Source organism: Botrytis sinoallii (assembly GCF_014898435.1).
Source record: "Botrytis sinoallii strain Bc 23 chromosome Unknown BSIN_030, whole genome shotgun sequence".
In the NCBI taxonomy this organism is placed as follows: domain Eukaryota; kingdom Fungi; phylum Ascomycota; class Leotiomycetes; order Helotiales; family Sclerotiniaceae; genus Botrytis; species Botrytis sinoallii.
Genome location: NW_024066057.1, coordinates 429,421 through 448,677, shown reverse-complemented (window position 1 = coordinate 448,677; position 19,257 = coordinate 429,421). Strand labels below are relative to the sequence as shown.

The 19,257-nt window shown below is 43.2% G+C and overlaps 5 protein-coding genes across 5 annotated transcripts; 2 read left to right on the top strand and 3 right to left on the bottom strand.

The window, feature by feature from the left end:
- Positions 1 to 546: 546 nt before the first annotated feature.
- Positions 547 to 6,573, bottom strand: EAF02_011214 (uncharacterized protein; the record flags this gene model as incomplete). The annotated part of the gene is made up of 5 exons (XM_038907260.1): positions 547 to 2,985; positions 3,031 to 3,491; positions 3,544 to 5,517; positions 5,689 to 6,431; positions 6,554 to 6,573. 5 exons carry the CDS (start codon positions 6,571 to 6,573, stop codon positions 547 to 549), a joined length of 5,637 nt encoding a protein of 1,878 aa, XP_038753004.1.
- Positions 6,574 to 7,514: 941 nt separating this feature from the next.
- Positions 7,515 to 8,493, bottom strand: EAF02_011213 (uncharacterized protein; the record flags this gene model as incomplete). Its single annotated transcript, XM_038907259.1, has 4 exons — positions 7,515 to 7,720; positions 7,859 to 8,009; positions 8,165 to 8,270; positions 8,366 to 8,493. The coding sequence occupies 4 exons, from the start codon at positions 8,491 to 8,493 to the stop codon at positions 7,515 to 7,517; spliced, it is 591 nt and encodes a 196-aa protein (XP_038753003.1).
- A 626-nt stretch (positions 8,494 to 9,119) lies between these two features.
- On the top strand, positions 9,120 to 10,305 carry EAF02_011212 (uncharacterized protein; the record flags this gene model as incomplete). The annotated part of the gene is made up of 3 exons (XM_038907258.1): positions 9,120 to 9,179; positions 9,230 to 9,658; positions 9,718 to 10,305. 3 exons carry the CDS (start codon positions 9,120 to 9,122, stop codon positions 10,303 to 10,305), a joined length of 1,077 nt encoding a protein of 358 aa, XP_038753002.1.
- A 713-nt stretch (positions 10,306 to 11,018) lies between these two features.
- On the top strand, positions 11,019 to 13,590 carry EAF02_011211 (uncharacterized protein). Its single transcript, XM_038907257.1, has 4 exons — positions 11,019 to 11,902; positions 11,954 to 12,205; positions 12,446 to 12,957; positions 13,018 to 13,590. The coding sequence occupies exons 1-4, from the start codon at positions 11,647 to 11,649 to the stop codon at positions 13,387 to 13,389; spliced, it is 1,392 nt and encodes a 463-aa protein (XP_038753001.1). The 5' UTR covers positions 11,019 to 11,646; the 3' UTR covers positions 13,390 to 13,590.
- A 1,937-nt stretch (positions 13,591 to 15,527) lies between these two features.
- On the bottom strand, positions 15,528 to 17,589 carry EAF02_011210 (uncharacterized protein). The gene is made up of 6 exons (XM_038907256.1): positions 17,200 to 17,589; positions 17,004 to 17,146; positions 16,375 to 16,950; positions 16,282 to 16,306; positions 16,100 to 16,231; positions 15,528 to 16,017 (listed from the first exon to the last, which is right to left on the bottom strand). The coding sequence occupies exons 1-6, from the start codon at positions 17,472 to 17,474 to the stop codon at positions 15,942 to 15,944; spliced, it is 1,227 nt and encodes a 408-aa protein (XP_038753000.1). The 5' UTR covers positions 17,475 to 17,589; the 3' UTR covers positions 15,528 to 15,941.
- Between the last annotated feature and the right edge of the window lie 1,668 nt (positions 17,590 to 19,257).

The following is a 19,257-nucleotide window of genomic DNA, read 5'->3' as shown; positions in this document are numbered from 1 at the left end:
CTTCAATACCAGATACCAATTCAAGTTATATATCCCGTCTACATCGCCCAAGACTTTCATAACCCGTATTGAGCCGGTCCCTTTTTGAATACACATCATGAATCAATAAAAGAAAAATTTGCACTCAAAAAGTTGAAAAGGTCGCTTATGGTCATCAAGAGGCCATATTGCTGAAAGTAGAATGTTAAATCGTTAAATAGCAAATGTGATGTAAGCGGCAAAGAGGAGGACTTTTGACAGACCCCGCGACGGGTTACTTTGTGGGTCGCTGAAATTTTCATCAATGTTGGAATTTCAGGTGAACGACTGAATAAGAAACAACAAGTAGTGCAAAGCGAGAATAGGTAGTGAAGAACAAACTTATATCTTGTCTTCATATCTGATATATCTAAAACCATAGAATAGTATTTGTGCACCCCTATCTATAAGAAACACCTGCAATGCTGCCAAACTTTTGACTTCTATCTTTTAACACCATTTCAAGCCAGTCCCATTCATCATAACACATTAATTCATCTGATTATTCTCACTGCGAAATCAAACCATCTACTCCATCTCACCAACCCAAACCCTTGCTCTCAACCTCTGCACCACCTCCTTTCTAATCCACCTCATCTCTCTTCCCTCCTCCATAGCTTTATCGGCCCACTCAAACAACAACCTTAATCCTAATAATCTGTCCTTATTCCCGCTATCTAGCGTCGCATGTTCAAGAATCAATCTAGAATCCACAGATGTTTGTTCTGTGCCTGCATGAATATCCCTTGGTCCACCATGATCGGGCGGCAATACCAACGCCCTCTCTGCTTTAGTAAGTGTTGAGAAAGCAGGGAGTTCAAAAAGCCATTGAAGGGATTGATTGGCTGTTTGATCAGCTTCGTCTAAGGCTTGAAGAGTAGCTTTGAATGCGTTGGTGCTAGCATCGTGAGCTGGGCGTTTCCGAACGTATAGAATTTGAGTTGATTTGAATGCTTCCACGTGGGCTTTATTGCTCTCAAGATCCAGAACAACATTCCAGTATTCAGGACTGCACGTTCGAACCGTTTTGATTTGATTAATTTCCGGGATAAGGCAAGGTGTGTGGCGTTCCTCTTCTTTCCCATCACGAAGTGTAATTTGAAGAGGTATTGGAACAGGTTGATCAGTGTCAATATCTCTTGTAATGAGGCACCTAGGTTCCGCGGCTAGGACCCAGAAGTGACGGAAAGCTTGTAAGTGAGATTTGTTATCCTGAACAGTTGATGGAAATATCGGATAAAATGCTACAAGCAATGCGGCAATTGCTTTATCTGAAGTTCCGAAAGTGAAAGTACCACCACCCAAGAATAATGCACCAATGGCCAGATGAGCTGCAAGATGACTACCATATGGAGTTTCACTATCATCACGACCGTGCATTGAACGAAGTCTACGAAAAACAGCAATATCTCCGGTGCCCGCCATGACAGTAGCTACGCCAAGGGCCACCAAGTCTTGACAATTGCGAACGGTGTTTCTTGCTAACTTCTTATCAAATGAGTCTGCTTCGATTTGACATATTCGTCTAAATTCATCTAAATAGTGCAGCAGTATATCTCTTGCGGTCAAATTCGCTGAACCGGCAAATCTCAAAGCAATGCTGAAACAGAGCCCAGTCAGTATATCGTAGAATGGAAGGTCTACTGATGTCAAGGTTCTGATCCATTGCAACGAACTTCGACTCTTGTAAGGAGCAGGCAAGCTCTTTTTGATCCATTTGTGTGAAGGCTCAATCTTACTCCACATTATTAAGTGCCGTGCAAGTGTTCGAAGCAGGAAAGCGTCTGGTCGAACGTAATCAAATTGGAGAACAGAATCCGGTACGTCTACCTTGCGAGCCAACACCTGATTCTCCGACTTCATATAAATAAGAGCAACGGAAATTATTGCCGCAGCCGTGGACTTGTCCAAGATATGTACAAGGTCAACTTTTTTGCTTCCGGCAGCCAATGAAATGAGTCTTTCTGTGAGTCGCATATCGTGAAGTCCTTTCAGATCAGAGCCCTTGCCAAGATTGATAAATCCAAGGGCAAACCCTGCCGCAAGTCGATAGCCTTCGTTTCTCAAAGGCTCCTCATCAACTTCTTGATCAATATGCTCCATCTCAGATACCATGATCTCGCTCATCCGACGATGTTGGGTGTTACAATATAACAAACCAATACCCATAATACCAGTAGTCTGTGTAAGTGGAGAAAGGTTCAACTCGGCTGCTCCAGGTGGGAGCATTCTTGTCACATGGACTGATAGTAGCCGTGTAATCAATGAATCCATAGTACCAATATAGGATGCCGCCAATCCTAAAAGTAGTCCAATCGATGTCATTGTATGCTTTGGTGTCAGGTATCTAAAAGCAACCCACTTCGCTACCGATTTAAGATGGCCATTGAGACCAAGTGCTAGTAAAAACCCGGCATGACGATTACTCAGATCTTGTTGTGGCTTGTTGTAAAGAATCCATGAAGTATCAATACCTTTTGCATCTCGAGAAATGCTAAGACCGGCAGATACGCCTGCGTGGAAGAATGCCCAACAGACCTTTTCTTCCGTGAATGCGTTTTTATCAACACCTATGGTATTGTTATTTGGCTTCATGACACAGCTTAGATTGAAACCCCCAATAGCAAATCTTTGGGTTAAAAGAGGGATGCGAGCACTGTAATATAGTAATCCTTTGCCAGATGGTATGGCCAAAGTGCGATAAGCCAACATTTGAGCGTGATCTTTTTGAGCTTCTAATAATTCTGATTCTGTCCAGTCAGGTGAGGATTTGACACGAGCAATTGTAGATCGGAAAGTGTTTAGAATATTAGATGCTTCATTAACTCTTCTGTCATCTTTGAAGATGGCCCGAGTAATAGCTTGACGATCTACTTCGGCGGATCCATCGAACGCTCCAGTTGTTTCAATTTCCGTTGTAGATGCGCAGATAGCATGAACGTCCAGACTTGATTCATGTGATGGTGGCTATAGATGTTAGCTTTTGTTGATGTAATAGAACTCTTGACTCACCAATAGAGAGGGCTGGAAGTTTCGAGCCGAACGGCCGGGCGTTAACAGCATAGTAACATCTTCACGACCAACCAGTGCAAGCAGTTCTCGACTCCATGTTGTTGGAGGTTCACTTTGACATTCGACGATTGCTTCTTGAAGAGGTGCAAGTATAGCCTCTGGTAAAGTCTCAAGAAAAAGGCTATCTACTCCAGAAGCAGACAGTGCTTCTACGAGTTGTACAGGAGACCATCCATCCTGCATGCATGAAAAAAATTGAGCAAGTTGCAGAGTTCTTGGTGTTGAGCTACGCCATCGCTCAAGATCTTTGACGCCTCTGGTAGGAATGGCAGATCTAAGTGTCACTATATCTTGAAGTGTTAAGAAGGGCATCAACCTTCGACCGAGAAAACAATCCTGAATCCATGTGTAAATTGATGGGCAATCAAACGGCTCAGCAATTTTGTTTGCGAGAACGAGATCTACAAAAATGGTGAGCGGTTTCCAACTTGCACACAGAGTATAGAAGCTTACCGATGTCATAAGGTGCATCTACTAAAGAGGCTTCTTCAGTCTCATAAAAATCTATCCAGCTTTCCCACCTGAGCCATCGGACAATTTGAGTTAGTACCGGTGTTAGAGTAGATACGCCAGTACTAAAGGAATCGGCTGTCGTTGTGTTAAGCTTTCTCTCCTCGCGCAATAAATGTAAGGCGGTGAGAATATCAATCAGAGCAGCTTGACGAAGCTCAAGGGATTTATTAGTAGCTGTCGGTAGATAGCCTGTAACCGCTTCCTGGCCCAATTTTGAGTAGAAAAACGTTTGTGCAAAAGTCACATGCCTTTTAGTAAAGGTTTCCTTGTCCTTGGTTGTCGATAGAAGGCTTTCCGTTTCAGAGGAAGGAAAAACTCCGGAGTCCTCTTGTTCATTCAGGAGCCATTTCCATCCACCACTGTTAAGCCAAGGCGGCATAGGGTTTCCATAAGGAGCCAATCGACTGAGCATAGTCTCATAGCAACTCATATCCACTTGCCCGCCACTGCTAGATCGTAATAATGCTGCACGTGATTTTCTTGTGGCATGAGCCTTCTTCTGAGGCTGTTTGGCTGCGCTAAAGCTGATAATCATTGAGAATAGAACAATGAGTAGAGACGTCCATTCTGCATCTGCAGTTTCAACAGATTCGAGCTCAAGCCACCTCATAGCATTCCACCATGTAACAAGCATTCCTTCGCCTCCACTTGCACCTGGTAAAACTTTAGTGCATACCTCAAGAATTTTAGCCACGTAAGGACTGCGTGGCTGCATGAGTATTTGCAGCTGATGCATTTTGCCTTCGTCATCTACCAAATCGACTAGCCCTCGAGGCTTTGGATTACGCAGACCCTTTAAAGCACGAGGACCTTGACTAAGCACTCTCTTGAAGCTTCCTTCCCTCTTTTCACGTGGATGTTGGTCGTGACTCAAGTTTCGAATGTTGTGTATGACGAAATTTGCAGGCAGAGTCACCTTCATGAGAATGCTCCATGGGGCTTGTAAACTTAATTCTCCAAAACCATCCTCTGTTTCAGTCAAAACTAGAATCCGAGATATATCGCCGTCGTCGAATTTGCAAGCATCGATCACGCCTGGAGCTCTCATAACTTCCTTTAAGTTGACTAAAGTTATTTCCTTATCTGAATTTGGAGAAACCTCATTGTCATTGTAGTTGGCTCTTCTATGAACTTTGGTGTTAAGAGTCATTACAAGAAGCTTTTTCTCGTCTGAATCCAAGATACATATGACTATTGAATTTCCCTGCTGATCATCTGCCGCAGACGGTGGTGCAGGTAGTATAAAGATCTTACATTGACTCTTTGCGGGTATATGTTGACTCGAAAAGCGAAGATTACTATGTTCGGCGGAGACACTACAGACTTTGGTAAGGATGATCTCCTGTCTAAGAGCGTCAAATTCGTCATCATCAAGGCCCATATCGTTGAAGCCGCCAAAATCACCCCCAGCACGAAGTTGATCGAGAAGTTCGTCAACAGGTGCTTCAAGGAAACTATTGACGCTCTGGCTCAATTGACTGGGCTGAGAGAAAGCTTGCCCATTTAGTCCAATACTCGTTCTGGTATGCTGGCTTCCCAAAGAATCGCGAAGTCGACCTGCATTGTGCTGATGACCAGTTGCCAGTTCAGAGAAAGCATTCCGCTCGTGTGAAGCGGATAGATCTGCTCTTGCTAGCATTGAGCTTACACGTCGGGAGCTTCTCCTGGGCATAATGCCACCTTCATAATCGGGATCAAGAGTAGAGGCAAAATCGATTTTTTTGTCTTTTTTCGCATCTTCAGACCATGCAGGAGTTTTCTTGAATCCAGGGGTGACTCCACCAAAGCTTTCTCGCATCGTCTGCTGACTATTTCCTATGGGTGTTGTAGCACCTGTTCCGCCCGGCATGAATGAGCTTCGTCGGCGCGACGCTGCACCACTCGGGACTCGAGATTTGCCGTTCGGTATGGTTTCTTGTCCACATAAGTCAGCTTCCACACAGTATACATACTAGTCTCGCGATTCAGGGTGATAGCTAGTACAAGAGGATTTTCTGAGTCCTTGGCAGAAAATTCGTTCGGTCGAGATACATGAAGAATCTCTTCCGAAGGGTCCAATGTTGATATCTTGCCAGAAACTCCTACGCTTTACTCGGCCATCAGACAAGCCTGGCTGAGCAACGACTAAACCCATTTCTGACAATGGATCGGATAAGGAAAATAATCGTGGCCAATTTGCATCACTTTGAATAGAAGGAGGTTCCCACAAATCTCCCAGAGTAGACATTTGAGTTGGCATCTGCATAGGAGCACCCAAGTCCGCAGTGGAAAAAGTGGACTGGATTGAACTTGTCGCAGACCATGGTTGAGGCTGAGACGAGACAAAAGAGTTGGGTGGTACTCGTGGAAACTTTATAGATGCTGCAACATTAGTTTCTGAACGTAGCTTTCGCTGTATAATGAGACCGATAGGTGCTGCAGTGGCAGACTCGACCTCAAATGGCAAATGTATAACATGACTAGTTCCAGAGAGAAAGTAAACATGCGCCTGCGTCTTCAAGAACACTACAATTGCCTTCTCCTTTGTATTCGAGCCCTTCTGATGTGTCTTTAGTGTTCCTTTCTTGGATGGTAGTGGTCCCACGCTGGGAAATGAGGTCAACAATGCCTGTGTAATGGGTTCTTTCTCGAGATCAAAATTGTAGCTTTTTCGAAAAACCCCTCCCCGAGACCAAATTACACATCTTGGTGTAACTAATAGTTCGTCGTCGACTTCTGAGCCTGTATCATCGTCGCAAACATTATACCAGTCGTAAGAACTACTAGATGCATCTGCAGTCAGGTATCCTTCTTTAATAGCATATTGAAGTCCTGTAGGTGATGTAGACCTAGAGAATTGACCAAGGCCATATTTTGGAAATATTGTGAAAAATCATGAACGCATACAATCTGCCATTATTTTCCCAAGTTTGTTCGTCGCACACTACCTTTATATATCTCGGATTTTTACGATGATTGGCTCTCCTTCATTCTTTGAGTACTTTCTAGGAAACGCGTCGTGAATGTAGAAGGCGCGAACAAGAACAAGGCTGCATCGAAGGTTATGATCAGCCAGTGCACGGACCATACGAGGCTACAGCATCAACTCCCCGCAATCAACCTAGAGGTTGGTTCCCTACAGTATGAGTGAGAATGCCTAGTTCAAGACAACAGTTTACATCGTCGCTCATCACTGGGTCTAAATCTATCATGGCGACATGAGACTCAACAACGTTCTACCACTTCCGATACTATTACTTGTTCAACTGGCTTTTGATTGATTAGTTGCTTGACTTGCTGTGAGTGAGATAGTCGGTCTTGTCTTACAGATGGAATCGTAGCCCTCATGAATATTACTGTATTAGGAGGTACTCATGACAGCTTAATCACAATATCTGATGTCGAAAACAATATCAAGAAGCTGCTTTGCCCTGAGTTTTGTTGTCTACATCGTCCGATTAATGGTCAAGCACGCACAAGGGGAAAGTTCCTGTATTTACTATGTTGCATCATCTATAAGCTAGGTTATTGCTTACAACACATCTTTTATATTGGTATAGAATTTATTAGAATTTCTCAAACCAGTAAATTTTTATGTTTTGGGATTGGGATTGGATTATCTTGTACTCTTGGTCTTTGCTCTCATTCACGATTTAAATTTGAGTCTTTGACTCATTCGTTGTTATAAGCAGTCGATGAGAAAACATTTCATTTGTTTTCCGTTTCAAATATAATGATCCTCCGAAGAAGTAGAAATGCTATATTTACGTACTGATGAATCGGTTATATTTCCCCAATACCGAAGTTCGTTAATGGATTGTTGCGAAGATAACGTTCTGATTTCCAGCCCTCACTGTATACTCATAAGTCACCCTCCATTTACTGGGTTATGACGCATTTTTCTTGCTTCCCCAATTTCCAGATATCTAAGCTTAATGACTTCTAATCAACTTCGCCAATTTCTCAAACAACTCCCGTCTCTTGATAGCAATATCCGAGATTCTACCAGCAGAAGCCAAATCTCCGATAAAAATGGTGTCTTCGCCGCTGCATAGACCGGTGTATGCTTTGGCTGTAAATTCGCCGGCGGGCATACCTAGTTTACGACCGTGGGGTCCCATATAATCGTGGAGCTCGGCTGGCGTGAGTGTTAGTTTGGATGGGATGGGCAACAAGGAAGCAACGGGCGGGAATAAGATGAGAGGATCGAAGTGGGTGATGGGACAATGGAGACAAGATGGCGGAGATAGAATAGGAAGGTGAGCATTAAACTTACTTTGAACCATAGGAGGGGATAACTCGATGACCTTTACTGACGTGTCCCGAAGGTCATCCCTTAAGCAAAGAATGAATGAGCTGAGAGCTGCTTGGAAGCAGAATAACCTGTTAAAGTTGCGGCTGGCACCATGCTCAGGTTTGTGGTTGTGCTTTTAATCTCGTTAGCTGATGTTCGTTTCCCAAATTGGAAGTGACATAGAAGTCGTGACGAGGTAACTAACTAGATGAAGCTGGTCTCCTGCTTCTTCTCTAAAAGATACGGAAGAAAAGCATGAGTTAATACCACGAAGCTGGTAAAATTCACGTGCATCTCATAGTTGAAGCCCTTGATATCGACACTTTCAGGCTTAGAAAAATCATGTTTTCGTTGATATCCTGCGTCGAGGAAGACGCAATCGATATCAGGAGAGCTCTCAATCACGTCAGCTGCAAATTGAGAGGCTTTCTCAGTATCACCGATATCGAAGAGATGGATTTCGCTTTATCGCCATGCTTGGCTACAAACTCATCGAGTCGATCCTTGCGACGACCGACGATGGTGACTCTACATTCTTGAACGAGACGTTCAGCCATTGCAAGACCGATTCCAGATGTAGCTCCGATGAGAAGAACGTTCTTATAAGGGAATGTCATTTCGAGAGGTTGATAGCTTTGATAATACGGAATTGATAAGTGGAATGTTTTAATTTGAGATATTGAGAAGTGACACTGGCTTTCATAAAACTTTATAGTATTTACACCAAGGAGTTAACAATCTTAAGTCCCACAAATGTCATGGATCGGACTTTGAGATGGGTCAGATATGAGCGCCATCAGAGCTCTCCTTGAATCCAAAGGCATGATGTCTGTACCGCTCTCCGTCTCTAGCTAAGATAATGGATTGAAGGCGAAGTTCACAGCCAATACTTTTAATGATTTTCATTGGTCAAAGGTTTAGCGTCGAAATGTATCCCAGAATAGGTAAGGCTTGGAATGTTTGTGGATCAGTCTCACGAGTGGAAGTAGTAACTCTTCTTCCAAATTTTCTCCATCCGTTGGCTTGTTGAAGTCGAAGAAAATCGAACAGTCTTCTTACAAAGAGAGAGAAATCACCAAGTTCAATTCAAAGTCTAACCAACCAGCTAACCAGTCAACTTGTCTAAGTTTGGGTAATTCTACGAATTATTCGCTTAAATTGATAGAATTACACCTGCCAAATTATCCATCGCGGTAATATCAATTTCCGAGTTTCGTTTGGTTCTCGGTGTGGAATTATCATTATGTCCTTTCGTGGAAAACCATCTAAAGCTTGTGAAAGATGTAGAGCTCGGAGACTCAAGGTATTCCAAACGCGATCTTCTAATTACATCACGATTGACATTAGTTGCAGTGTGACCTTGCGCCCGTGACTTGTGGCTCATGCATGAGAGCCCGGGTGATTTGCACTGGATATCGGGATACCGAAAAGCTGCGCATCAGAGATGAAACCGACAGCTTACATCGGAAAGCGACGGCTGTGCGCCATCGCATCAATGACACCAATGGTGGTGGAGATTCGCTGCTGATGAAGTTAGGAGCTTCGAATACCGAACCACGTTATCTTCCGTTGGCACTCGACGTTCAGGCGAAAGAGTTGTTCTTCGACCATTATATTCTTGCAGGTCAAATCAACGGATCAGGGGCTTGGGATTTCTTGAAGCCATATCATCAATCAGAGAAAGCACCTGTATATTTACAGTTAACAATAGATGCCGCCAGTTTAGCATATCTTTCACACCAGTTCGGCTCGCAAAAAGCGCGTTTTAATTGCTTTGGAAAGGTATACAGGCGCTCTTGGCGTCATGAGTAAAGTTCTAAAATCACCTGGAAACATCAAAGGAAATGACGACACTATTCACAACTCTACTTTTGGATTTGTTCGAAAAGCTCTCAACTACTCAACCTTTTGGAAATCGAGGGTGTAGTAGCCACCTACGAGGAGCTCTCGCTATATCCGAAAGTGTGGAGACCAATTTACTACATCAAGTACTGCAATGCGTGCTTTCACACGGTTTGAGCACAAATTTGCTCATTACCTCTCTCGCAGCGGGTACTGCTCTTCCAACTGGTTTCTTTCGCCTTCGAGAATACTTGGAGAAAAGTCCTTCCATTGATGTTCCTAGGAATCCCAAATGGCAATTGTCGAAAATAATGGCGCAATATGTCAATTTGCAAAACAATATTCAAAATGGAAAACGCGCTAGGGAAAGCTCTCTTCAAGAAGCAAGAGAATTAGATTCTATCCTCAAAGATTTCTCTGACCGCGATGTAAGAATCAAACAAATATTCAGGACTCTACCCTCTAGGATGGTCTATGGAAACGTCTACTATTCATACCCCGATAGACATTCAAACCCAGACGTGGAATGTTGTGAGACTGGCTCACGTTTTAGTGGTGAACTTTCTCGTATCGAACGCTACCACTGAGATGGAGCGTTCGCAGTATCTTATCAAAGTGAATGAGATTGCGTCTAACATTTGTTGCTTCTGTTCCCACAATATCTCGACTGTGTGGGTGCTGTGAAGTCGCTAGGACAAATAGAATTACTGCACCCAGTTGTTACATCGCATAATTCTTGCACGTCCCATACACCTTCGCACAGATTGGCCTGCTATACACTTATATTCCCACTTTACATAGCTGGATTTGTCAGAGATTCTGACTCCAGTATATGGAAATGGGCTACCGAAAAATTGCATTATATCGGCAATCATTTTGGTATTCGAAATGCCGAACTTGTTGCTCAAATTCTCGAGAAAGAAGCGAGAACGATCCTTGGAAAGTGTATACCTTGCTTGGTAGCTATGCATTCGGTGCTTGAAAGAAAGTTGAAATGACTTGTCTTCTGGATTCCTTGATCAAAGCCCTTCTTTTATTAAAAGCGGTAGCTCGGCACTCAATTGGCTCTTTGAAGCGATTCTTACCCCATTCATAATGGTCATCCTACCCCAGACGGAAATATTTCTTCAATAAGACATAAACCCGATGCATTTATCCGCTGAAGATTTTATCCTTGCGATTAATCCCCAGCTTTCACGTTACTGCAATCCTGCCTTCAATCGTAGCCATACGTATCTCGCAGAGCGAGGGTTGCGGATTCCAAGCATATCACCATTCCTGAGAGCCACGCTCTGGATCCATGTCTGAGAAACATGAGATAAAAAAAAATTTCTTTCCCTTTTATGAGATGCAGAAACCGAAAACCAGAATCAATTTGTTCACCTCTTGATACGTTCATTTGATCATCTACTGTATTCTCACTCCACTTGATCAATAAACTTGGAATATTCGAACACCTCGGCATTTTTCACAGATTCGATGAGAAGTCTAATGAAATCTCTACCACCATCAAGAAGTTCTAAAGAACGGTTAAATATGGCAAAATTACATTGACAGACATTTTAGTCCAAGTTCCACGCTATTGCTATGGTTACATTTCATTTAAAGTAGTCAATGCCGCCACTTAACATTATACCTCGGAGTTCAACTTGATGGAAGAGTTGCGATTGGTGACTTTCCCAAGGTTACCTCGATAATCTCGACTTGGAGAATGTTCCGAGGGGTTGCAAATATCTGCAAATGTTGCGAATGTAATGTCAAAGACCGCGAATGGTGCTAAATAACGTGCCGTAAATGCCACTGTCGACATGTTAAAAGAAGTATAAAGTCACAATGTTTGATTCCAAAATGATGAGATAATCGACAGCTTCAACTTCTCGACTCATTCTTTTAAGACGATCCAAAGATTTGAAGCAAAGCTTTTCACCATGATTACGACTGGCTCTATTCTGGCTCTAGTCGGCTTCGTTGGGGCTCTCAATCCAATCGCAATTGTTCCTCAAGGCGTCGTCAATGGCATTCTTTCCCCCATTCCAGGAGTCACTTTGCCTGTTGCCAAGTTTCTCGGTATACCTTTTGCAAGACCACCTCAACGCTTTAGCCCACCTGTTGGACCAGGCTCATTCGCAGACAATTCATACAACGCAACACAGCTTCAGCCAGCATGTATCCAGCAATTCAACTGTACGTGAAACCATCTTATCTTCAAACGGGAACTTTCCTGACCACCTGCAGATCCAGATGCTACTCGCGCCTTCACCCTAACTCTCTTCAATAACCCACCACCTGCGTCAGAAAGTGAAGATTGCCTATATCTCAATGTATATGCTCCATCTGCAGCTACTCCCGCTTCATTACTTCCGGTGATGGTATGGATTTATGGTGGTGCTTTGCAGTTTGGCTCAGCGTCATCTCCATACTATGATGGTAGTAACATAGCTGGAAAGCAAAATGTGATTGTTGTAACTTTCAACTACCGAACTAATGGTAAATCTGCTTTTGTGTTCTTCAAAATTGACATCATGATCTAGCAATGGCTAATCAGAAACAGTTTTTTGGCTTTCCGAACTCTCCGGAATTGCCCAACATAGGACAGAACCTAGGAATTCTTGATCAACGACTTGCACTAGCTTGGATCAGAGCTAATATCTTAGCATTTGGTGGTGATCCTCTAAAATAAACGATATTCGTGAATCCGCCGGTGCAACTCCTCTGTGGATGCTCTAGTCACCAGTTATCCAATTTTTCCACCATTTCGCGCAGCAATCATGCAATCTGGGCAAGACAGTGTTCGGACCCTAACGGCTACACCTGGACTTGGCACTGTTTCTGGTACCTCATCTTGGAATGCCCTCGCTGCTGGTCTTGGTTGTTCCAAAACCGGTAGCGTGCTTGCTTGCCTACGAGCTGCCGATGCACTCGCCATTAAATCTTACATTGAGCACGCGGGACTATCGTTCCAGCCAATTGTAGATAACTTAACTCGTGTTTCAAACCCCCAACTCCGGAGAGCGAATCGCCAAATTGCAAATGTACCGGTACGTATCGGCTCAAATGCTCAGGAGGGTTCTGCTTTCGTTTATGGACAAAGCAATATTACAGCAGCTTTGCAAACACTAGTTCCGGGCAACGCCACACTACAGGCTGAAGTTTTTGCTACGTATCCTGTCGGCCAAGATGGATTGAACACATCAGCCGCTGTCGTCGAACAAATTTATACCGATATAATATTCCAATGTGTACGTTTAGCCCAATTCCCTCTTTCCTTTCCAAAAACCTAATTAAACCCCACCCCACAGCCTGGTGCTACTGTCGCAAATTCAAGCTCCGCCGCCGGTTACCCTACCTTCCGTTATTACTACAATGCAACCTTTGCAAACATCCAACCAGTCCCAGGTCTCGGCGCTTATCACTCCTCAGAAATTCCTCTCGTCTTCGGTAACTTACCCGCAAACTCTACCGCAGCCGAAAAAAGCCTAAGTGTCTTGATCCAAAAGTCATGGGCCGATTTCGCCAAAAATCCTCAAGCGGGTCCAGGATGGACTAAATTGAATGTCAATGCAGGTGTTAATCAGGTTGCTGTGTTCAATGTTAATGGGTTGGGAAGCGTGAATGGAGGAGCACTGGACAAGCGGTGTGCTGTTTTCAAATATGATTTGGGAGGGTTCTAGGGAGATAGATACATTACATAATTCTATCAATATTCTGGACCTGGGATTTATTGCTATCATGTATTGTCGTGTGTTCTCACGATGTGCACTACACTATACCAGTGGCTTGGTTCGCAACTAGCTCCGAGAAGATTGCGTACACCTTGCACATACATGCATATATATATACAGCACAGGTGAGACAGAAAGTATTGATACACCGTAAGCCAAAGTATCCTAAATAGGAGATTATTAACCTTTAGTTTCTTCTCCAGTAGTGGGGTTGTGGTGGGCATAAGAGCTTATCTAGTGGTCCAGTAATATTGGGTATGAATTTGACATACAGAACAACATCAATTGTTTGCGTCTAGACTTGGGGTGAGATTGGTGACACATCAGATTGCTGACTCAAAATTACATACGTTGTGTTGAATTACATACCTAGGTACATCCATACAAATGCAGCTTCCATTGCGCACAACCTCGTTAAAATGTCTCTCGCGTGTACACTTGTTTCGCAGGTACGTAAACAGCCGTTAGAAGAACACGAGAGGAAGTCGAACGACTGGGGAAATCCGGACCCTGAATTAGGTACATTTCGTATCGCATTATGATGTCTCAGTACTTTTTGTCTCACAATCGGTAAGTGGGATAATAATTTTCCGATGCTGATGCTGATGCTGATGAGATATTCATGTACATCGTGACACGTGTAGTCTTAAGGTTTTTCTCACCATAATCAATGCAAGCTTATCCCCGCAAATTTATTCGATTTCATTCATGTACTCGGAATGTACTATTACTGTCCCCATAGAATATCAGCCTTGCTGACATCGTGTAAGACTACCTTGGACTATCTACCCACCTATCAACCGAACAATTACGCAAAGAAACTCAGATCGACAGTGTTCACAAGGTATTGCAAGAGGCGTATATTGGCTTTACACAGCCATCTTATCTCAGCAGCTTACCGTAGATTTATTGACATCAATATCATTCCGAATATTGTTCCGAATATAACGGAAGATGAATCACGAGCTGGTGGTGGAGTGAGTCAAGATGAAACATGAAATCGCGGGATATATTGCATGAATATCAGCTCAGGCACAAGGCATAAACTCTTCATATTCAAGATTTGGAGACTCCGATCTTATTTCCTGTGCGACGTGCGATGTTTATCTGAAGAATGTTTAGATGAAGGGCGCTTGGTAGTGAGATATTTTATGCCTTGACTGATATCTTATCTGGCAGCTGAATAGAAATTCTGAACCAGCGAGAGCTAAAGAAAGAGTCAGACGAACTGCATTGACAGACAAATTGGGGTGTGGATTGACAAGTTCGTTCCCGTCGGTAATAGTAGCGAAAGCCCGAAAGCCTCAGCGGGAGGACGAAGGCTTGCAGAAGAGCCAAGCTGGAACCAAGGGCGTGGATCTTAGGCTTGCAGATTTCACGATTAACACGATCGAGCGAATGATTAGTGGTGGTGAATGTTTCTATTTGGGGACTCGATGGCTGTTTGTTCCTGGAACTGAATCCCTTACATGTCGATATGTTATTTGAGATGACTCGATACATCGTCTTGCTGTACTTGCTACGTTGATTCAAAGTTATTTTCTGCTTCCTCTAGAATTTTTTGATTGAGAAATCCATGATTATCAGTACGTAGAGGAGTTCTGGTCATATGGTCCTTGTAAAATGTCGCTGCTTTCTGCAATTTCATTGTCCGTAGGCTCTCAATGCAACGTGCTGTTCTTGAACCTGTGTTTAATAAATAAAAGACAGTATTATGACATAGGAACGATTCACCCTTTCAAGGTGTTAGCACGGCTCTAGCCAAAAAATTACATTTGGTCAAAGATAGAAAGGATTCAGCAAAACAACTATTGATCAATGATGAAGTCGGCGATTGTCCTAGAATCAAGTTTTCAGCTTATGCTAACCATAAAGAACTGAATCGCCATCCACAAGAGGCCTTTGAACGTTAGAAACCCGATGGATCCATGCTCACAGTTGAAATTACCCGGACGAGTGATAAAAGCTGACTCTTGTTCTCTTAAGCCAATTTCTAAAAAAAAAAAAAAAAGGAAATACGTAATGTAGAACTAGAGCCGCGATGAAATGCGTGAATATCGAGCATTAATCTATCAAACTTTCTTGTATAGAGAACATTGGGGAGACTAGACATGCACTGCCAGCGGATAATTTGTTCGGGGGTTTCGCCACAATCTGGGGGTAAATGCTGTGCATGATGCATGCAGATTTTCTCAAGCATACACGGGTCAAATAGCCGAATGCTACATTGAAGACGGCGAACACGAGAATATTTCAATACTTGATTCAATTGCACAGATATATAAAAATAACTCCAGGTAGAAAGACGGAGAAAATGTAACATCGCCCAGCTCGTATTGTGGTGTGACTTAACACAATTCCATCTTTGAATAGGAAATAGGTCTCGATTCAAATCGCGTCGCACCCCAATTACTTCAGATTTAAAACCCCAGAAGAAAAGTTTAGAAGATGGCAGACAAAGGAATGTAGAATAAAAAATGTAAAAAATTCATTTAAGATGATCAAACAATTGAGCCACCCTTCAAAGTGCAGGTTGCGATGACTGAAGCCGGCGTCGTCGTCTTTGTGATAGTGATCCTAGAGAAAGTGGGATGTTAGCAAGATTAGATAAAAGTATGAGACTGCTCAAATGGATTGAATTTCACGCAATGAAACATACGCATACTTGTACGTGATTGTCGATGTAACTGTGGTAACGGTGAAAGTCTGGGTAGTCTTTGTTGTTGTAGGCGTTGGTGCCGTTACAGTTGCAGTAGTTAACCCGCTGCGAATAGTAACTGGTGCAGGGGTACTATGGTTTTGTTAGATATTAGATAACTTGGAAGGGGGATTTATTCCTACATAGTGGTGAATTCAGTTGTAGTAGCTAAATGAGTGAGGTGTATTAGTAAATACTAGCATCCATTAAACAAAATTCAGATGATAAAATCTCACCTGTGCTAAAGAAAGTTGTAGTAGCAGCAGTGCTGGTAACAGTGGATGTGATCCAATCAGATGTGGTTGTGTCGGTGACTGTCACAGTTGGAACATCTGGAGCACGCTTTTTAAGCTTCTTTGCCATGACGCGACCAACAGCGCGACGTCCAAGAACATTAGCAATGTCAACAATAGCATCTCGGCTTTCAGGATTGGCCCTCGGAGCCGGAGTAATGACTGCAGCTGCGGGTGCTGGCATGGCGGTACGTTTAACGGAAGAGTCGGATGTGACACTTTGAGCCAAGAGAAGGAAATGTTGATTGGGGTATACATCCTGCATGGGAGGCTTGGTGGGAAGTCTGCATGAGGCTGTTTTTGTAACTGTAACGATGGGGAAGGTGTATTTTCTTGAGGTGATAGTCCTTGTGGAGGTGGTAGTCTTCGTAGTTGTAACTCTCTTGGGTGTAATTGTAACTGTACTTTTGGCAGTGGCTGAAGCTGCGGTAATTGTAACAGCAGGAAGTGTAGTTGAATCGGTGTCAGTAATTGTAGTTGGTAGAGTTGTTGATGGTATCACAACATTCGTGATGTTCACTAACGAACGTCAAATTCCCAGAACTTTCGTTCAATCACTTTGAACAACTTACCGGTTGGGATATATGTTACTGTGGCCTGAGTTCCAACGGTGAGTTCAAATGTTCTCTGAGCGGCGAAAGAAGCTCCAGCTCCATTGTTTGCCAAAATAACAATGGTCCAGGTGCCGCTGTACATCTGATTTTTGGAGATGGGACTGACAAATATTAGTCAAAGTGTCAACCTGAAGTTCTTGAAAATGATAAATACCATGTTGAAAGCATGTTGGTACCGTCAGGTTGAGTTTCAATGTCACTGCACTCCCATGAATCATCATTAGGAGCAACGAGAATCACTTCAGCCTCGCCTGAGCATCCGGTAAATTGAGTGACGGCGGTGAAGCTGGAATTATCTGCGCTATTGATGAAGTAGTTTCCTCCATTCTGGAAATCGATACCATATGACGCACAGTCTGCCTTGACATAAGTAAAGATGGATGTTAATACAACGAACGTGTAAGAGAGTTGAACGATTGAAGAAAACATGATGAAAAGCCAAATGCTAATGAATGATGAATGTGATGAATGTGAGTTACAATTGGGTTCGTGGGGTCATATAGCAACTTTGATATCTGCGAATACTTTATGAGCTGGATCAACTGGATCTGAGCTGTTCCGCTGCTCGCCGAGCCCATCCAAAAAAAGAAACATACCGCAGCTACAGAATCGTAGACACGCGCAATACTACACAGGATTCTTCAAAACTACCCAGAATATTGACAGATTCCATCTGACAGAATGAATAATATCCATAAAACAACAGAAACGGAACGTCTCCAGCTTCTGCGTTACACCAGAGACCGAAATACAAGCCTTGCTGTGCCGCACAACAAACTCAACAAGTCGATTTCGAAGAATGATCCTTATTGGTTTCATTGCTTGAATACTTCTTGTCAGATGCAATGAAGTGGAGTGATAAATGTGGAGAGAGCCTGAAGAGTGCAGTGAGAGGAAGGATCAATACGAAGGATGATGGGTGTGCTGACAGTGACTTCAGCGATACTTCAAAGCTACTGTACAGTAGTGTGAGATGACTAGGTATCTCCAACTATCTCTGACTACCTCTGATCCGAATGCAGATAAAACGCCACAATCTTCATCTCTGCAGCTGTCCTATTCTCGGTAACGGTACTGGGGTAAGTATACCGTGTATCTTGGTCATTTTGATATAAACAAGGCTTTAAACGGCAGTCTCAACTCCGATACGACCGTGTCATAATTCAGCAGTCCTTGCGATCTTCAGCGTGCTACAAAACTAAGTGCCGCCCAGTGAAGATTGTGTCTGATACTAAGCCGCAAAGCTTTGTTTCTTTTCGAGTATCGCGGATGCAATGGCACAAACAAGATCGGGGAAAGAAAAATCCAAGGTTCGGGCAAACCCTGTTTAAAAAAGAAGCCCTGATGCAGGGTAAACACGTGCGACAGAAGCCTGAAGACTAAGCCAATAAATAAACGAGCCGCTGCTGTGGCTCACTAATTTTAAGCCAAGGATAGGCTGCAGATTATCAAAAACAGTTGCATAATATTGTTTTGTCAATTTTTATTACCAAATCAAGGATTTATTCGATTCTTTTGACTTTTTATGGTGATTCAGGTGATTCGATGTCGTTTCGTATATTTAGTTTCCGTCGGATGCTTCCGGAGGATGAATTGAATGTGATTTGGCGTCAAGAAGTTCGTGAATAACGGACGACTTGGGCCAAATTGAAACTCAGTTACAGGTGCCCAGACGCTAAATATACACTAATTTACCTGTTAGCTAGACCAATTATTCAATCTTTCCAAGGGGTTTCTGCAAGTCTGAGTAAGCAAAACTGGTGGTTTTACGGAATTTGCACTCGCAACATCTTCCATAAACCATCGATCTTATGTTCTACGGCACAAAAGAAATCTTAGGCCCATCAACCCGCCAAAGATCAACACGGCCAAAGCCAAGCGAGCTAGTCATCTATCCCATGAAGAAGGATCACACCTGAACATTTCAGCCTCGCATACATGAAGAGATTCGGCCTCGGCATAAGATCGTGACATTGATAATCTTCCTGTCGATATCTTCGGGAACGGAAAGCATACGTATGCCAATAATCGTGTGAGATGCAGCAGCTGCTATTGTTATCATCTTTTCCCGTAGAATCTCGGATGTGGAAGATTGAACGAATCTTGGCGTGCCACCAAAGCAACTACAGTATTGTCCGAGGGCTGACAGCATATGTACCATGCTGCCGTGCCTGGATTTTTCTACCAATATCACGAGCCATGCACTAAGTCT

Bases quoted from the DNA above. Each gene is read 5' to 3' on its own strand.
- EAF02_011211 (XM_038907257.1), top strand. From the start codon at position 11,647: ATGATTACGACTGGCTCTATTCTGGCTCTAGTCGGCTTCGTTGGGGCT. The intron at 11,903-11,953 runs GTACGTGAAACC...GACCACCTGCAG, and splicing joins ATGTATCCAGCAATTCAACT to ATCCAGATGCTACTCGCGCC. The intron at 12,958-13,017 runs GTACGTTTAGCC...CCCACCCCACAG, and splicing joins CCGATATAATATTCCAATGT to CCTGGTGCTACTGTCGCAAA.
- EAF02_011210 (XM_038907256.1), bottom strand. From the start codon at position 17,474: ATGTTTTCTTCAATCGTTCAACTCTCTTACACGTTCGTTGTATTAACA. The intron at 16,307-16,374 runs GTGAGATTTTAT...TCACTCATTTAG, and splicing joins TACAACTTTCTTTAGCACAG to CTACTACAACTGAATTCACC. The intron at 16,232-16,281 runs GTAGGAATAAAT...ACAAAACCATAG, and splicing joins ACAACTGAATTCACCACTAT to TACCCCTGCACCAGTTACTA.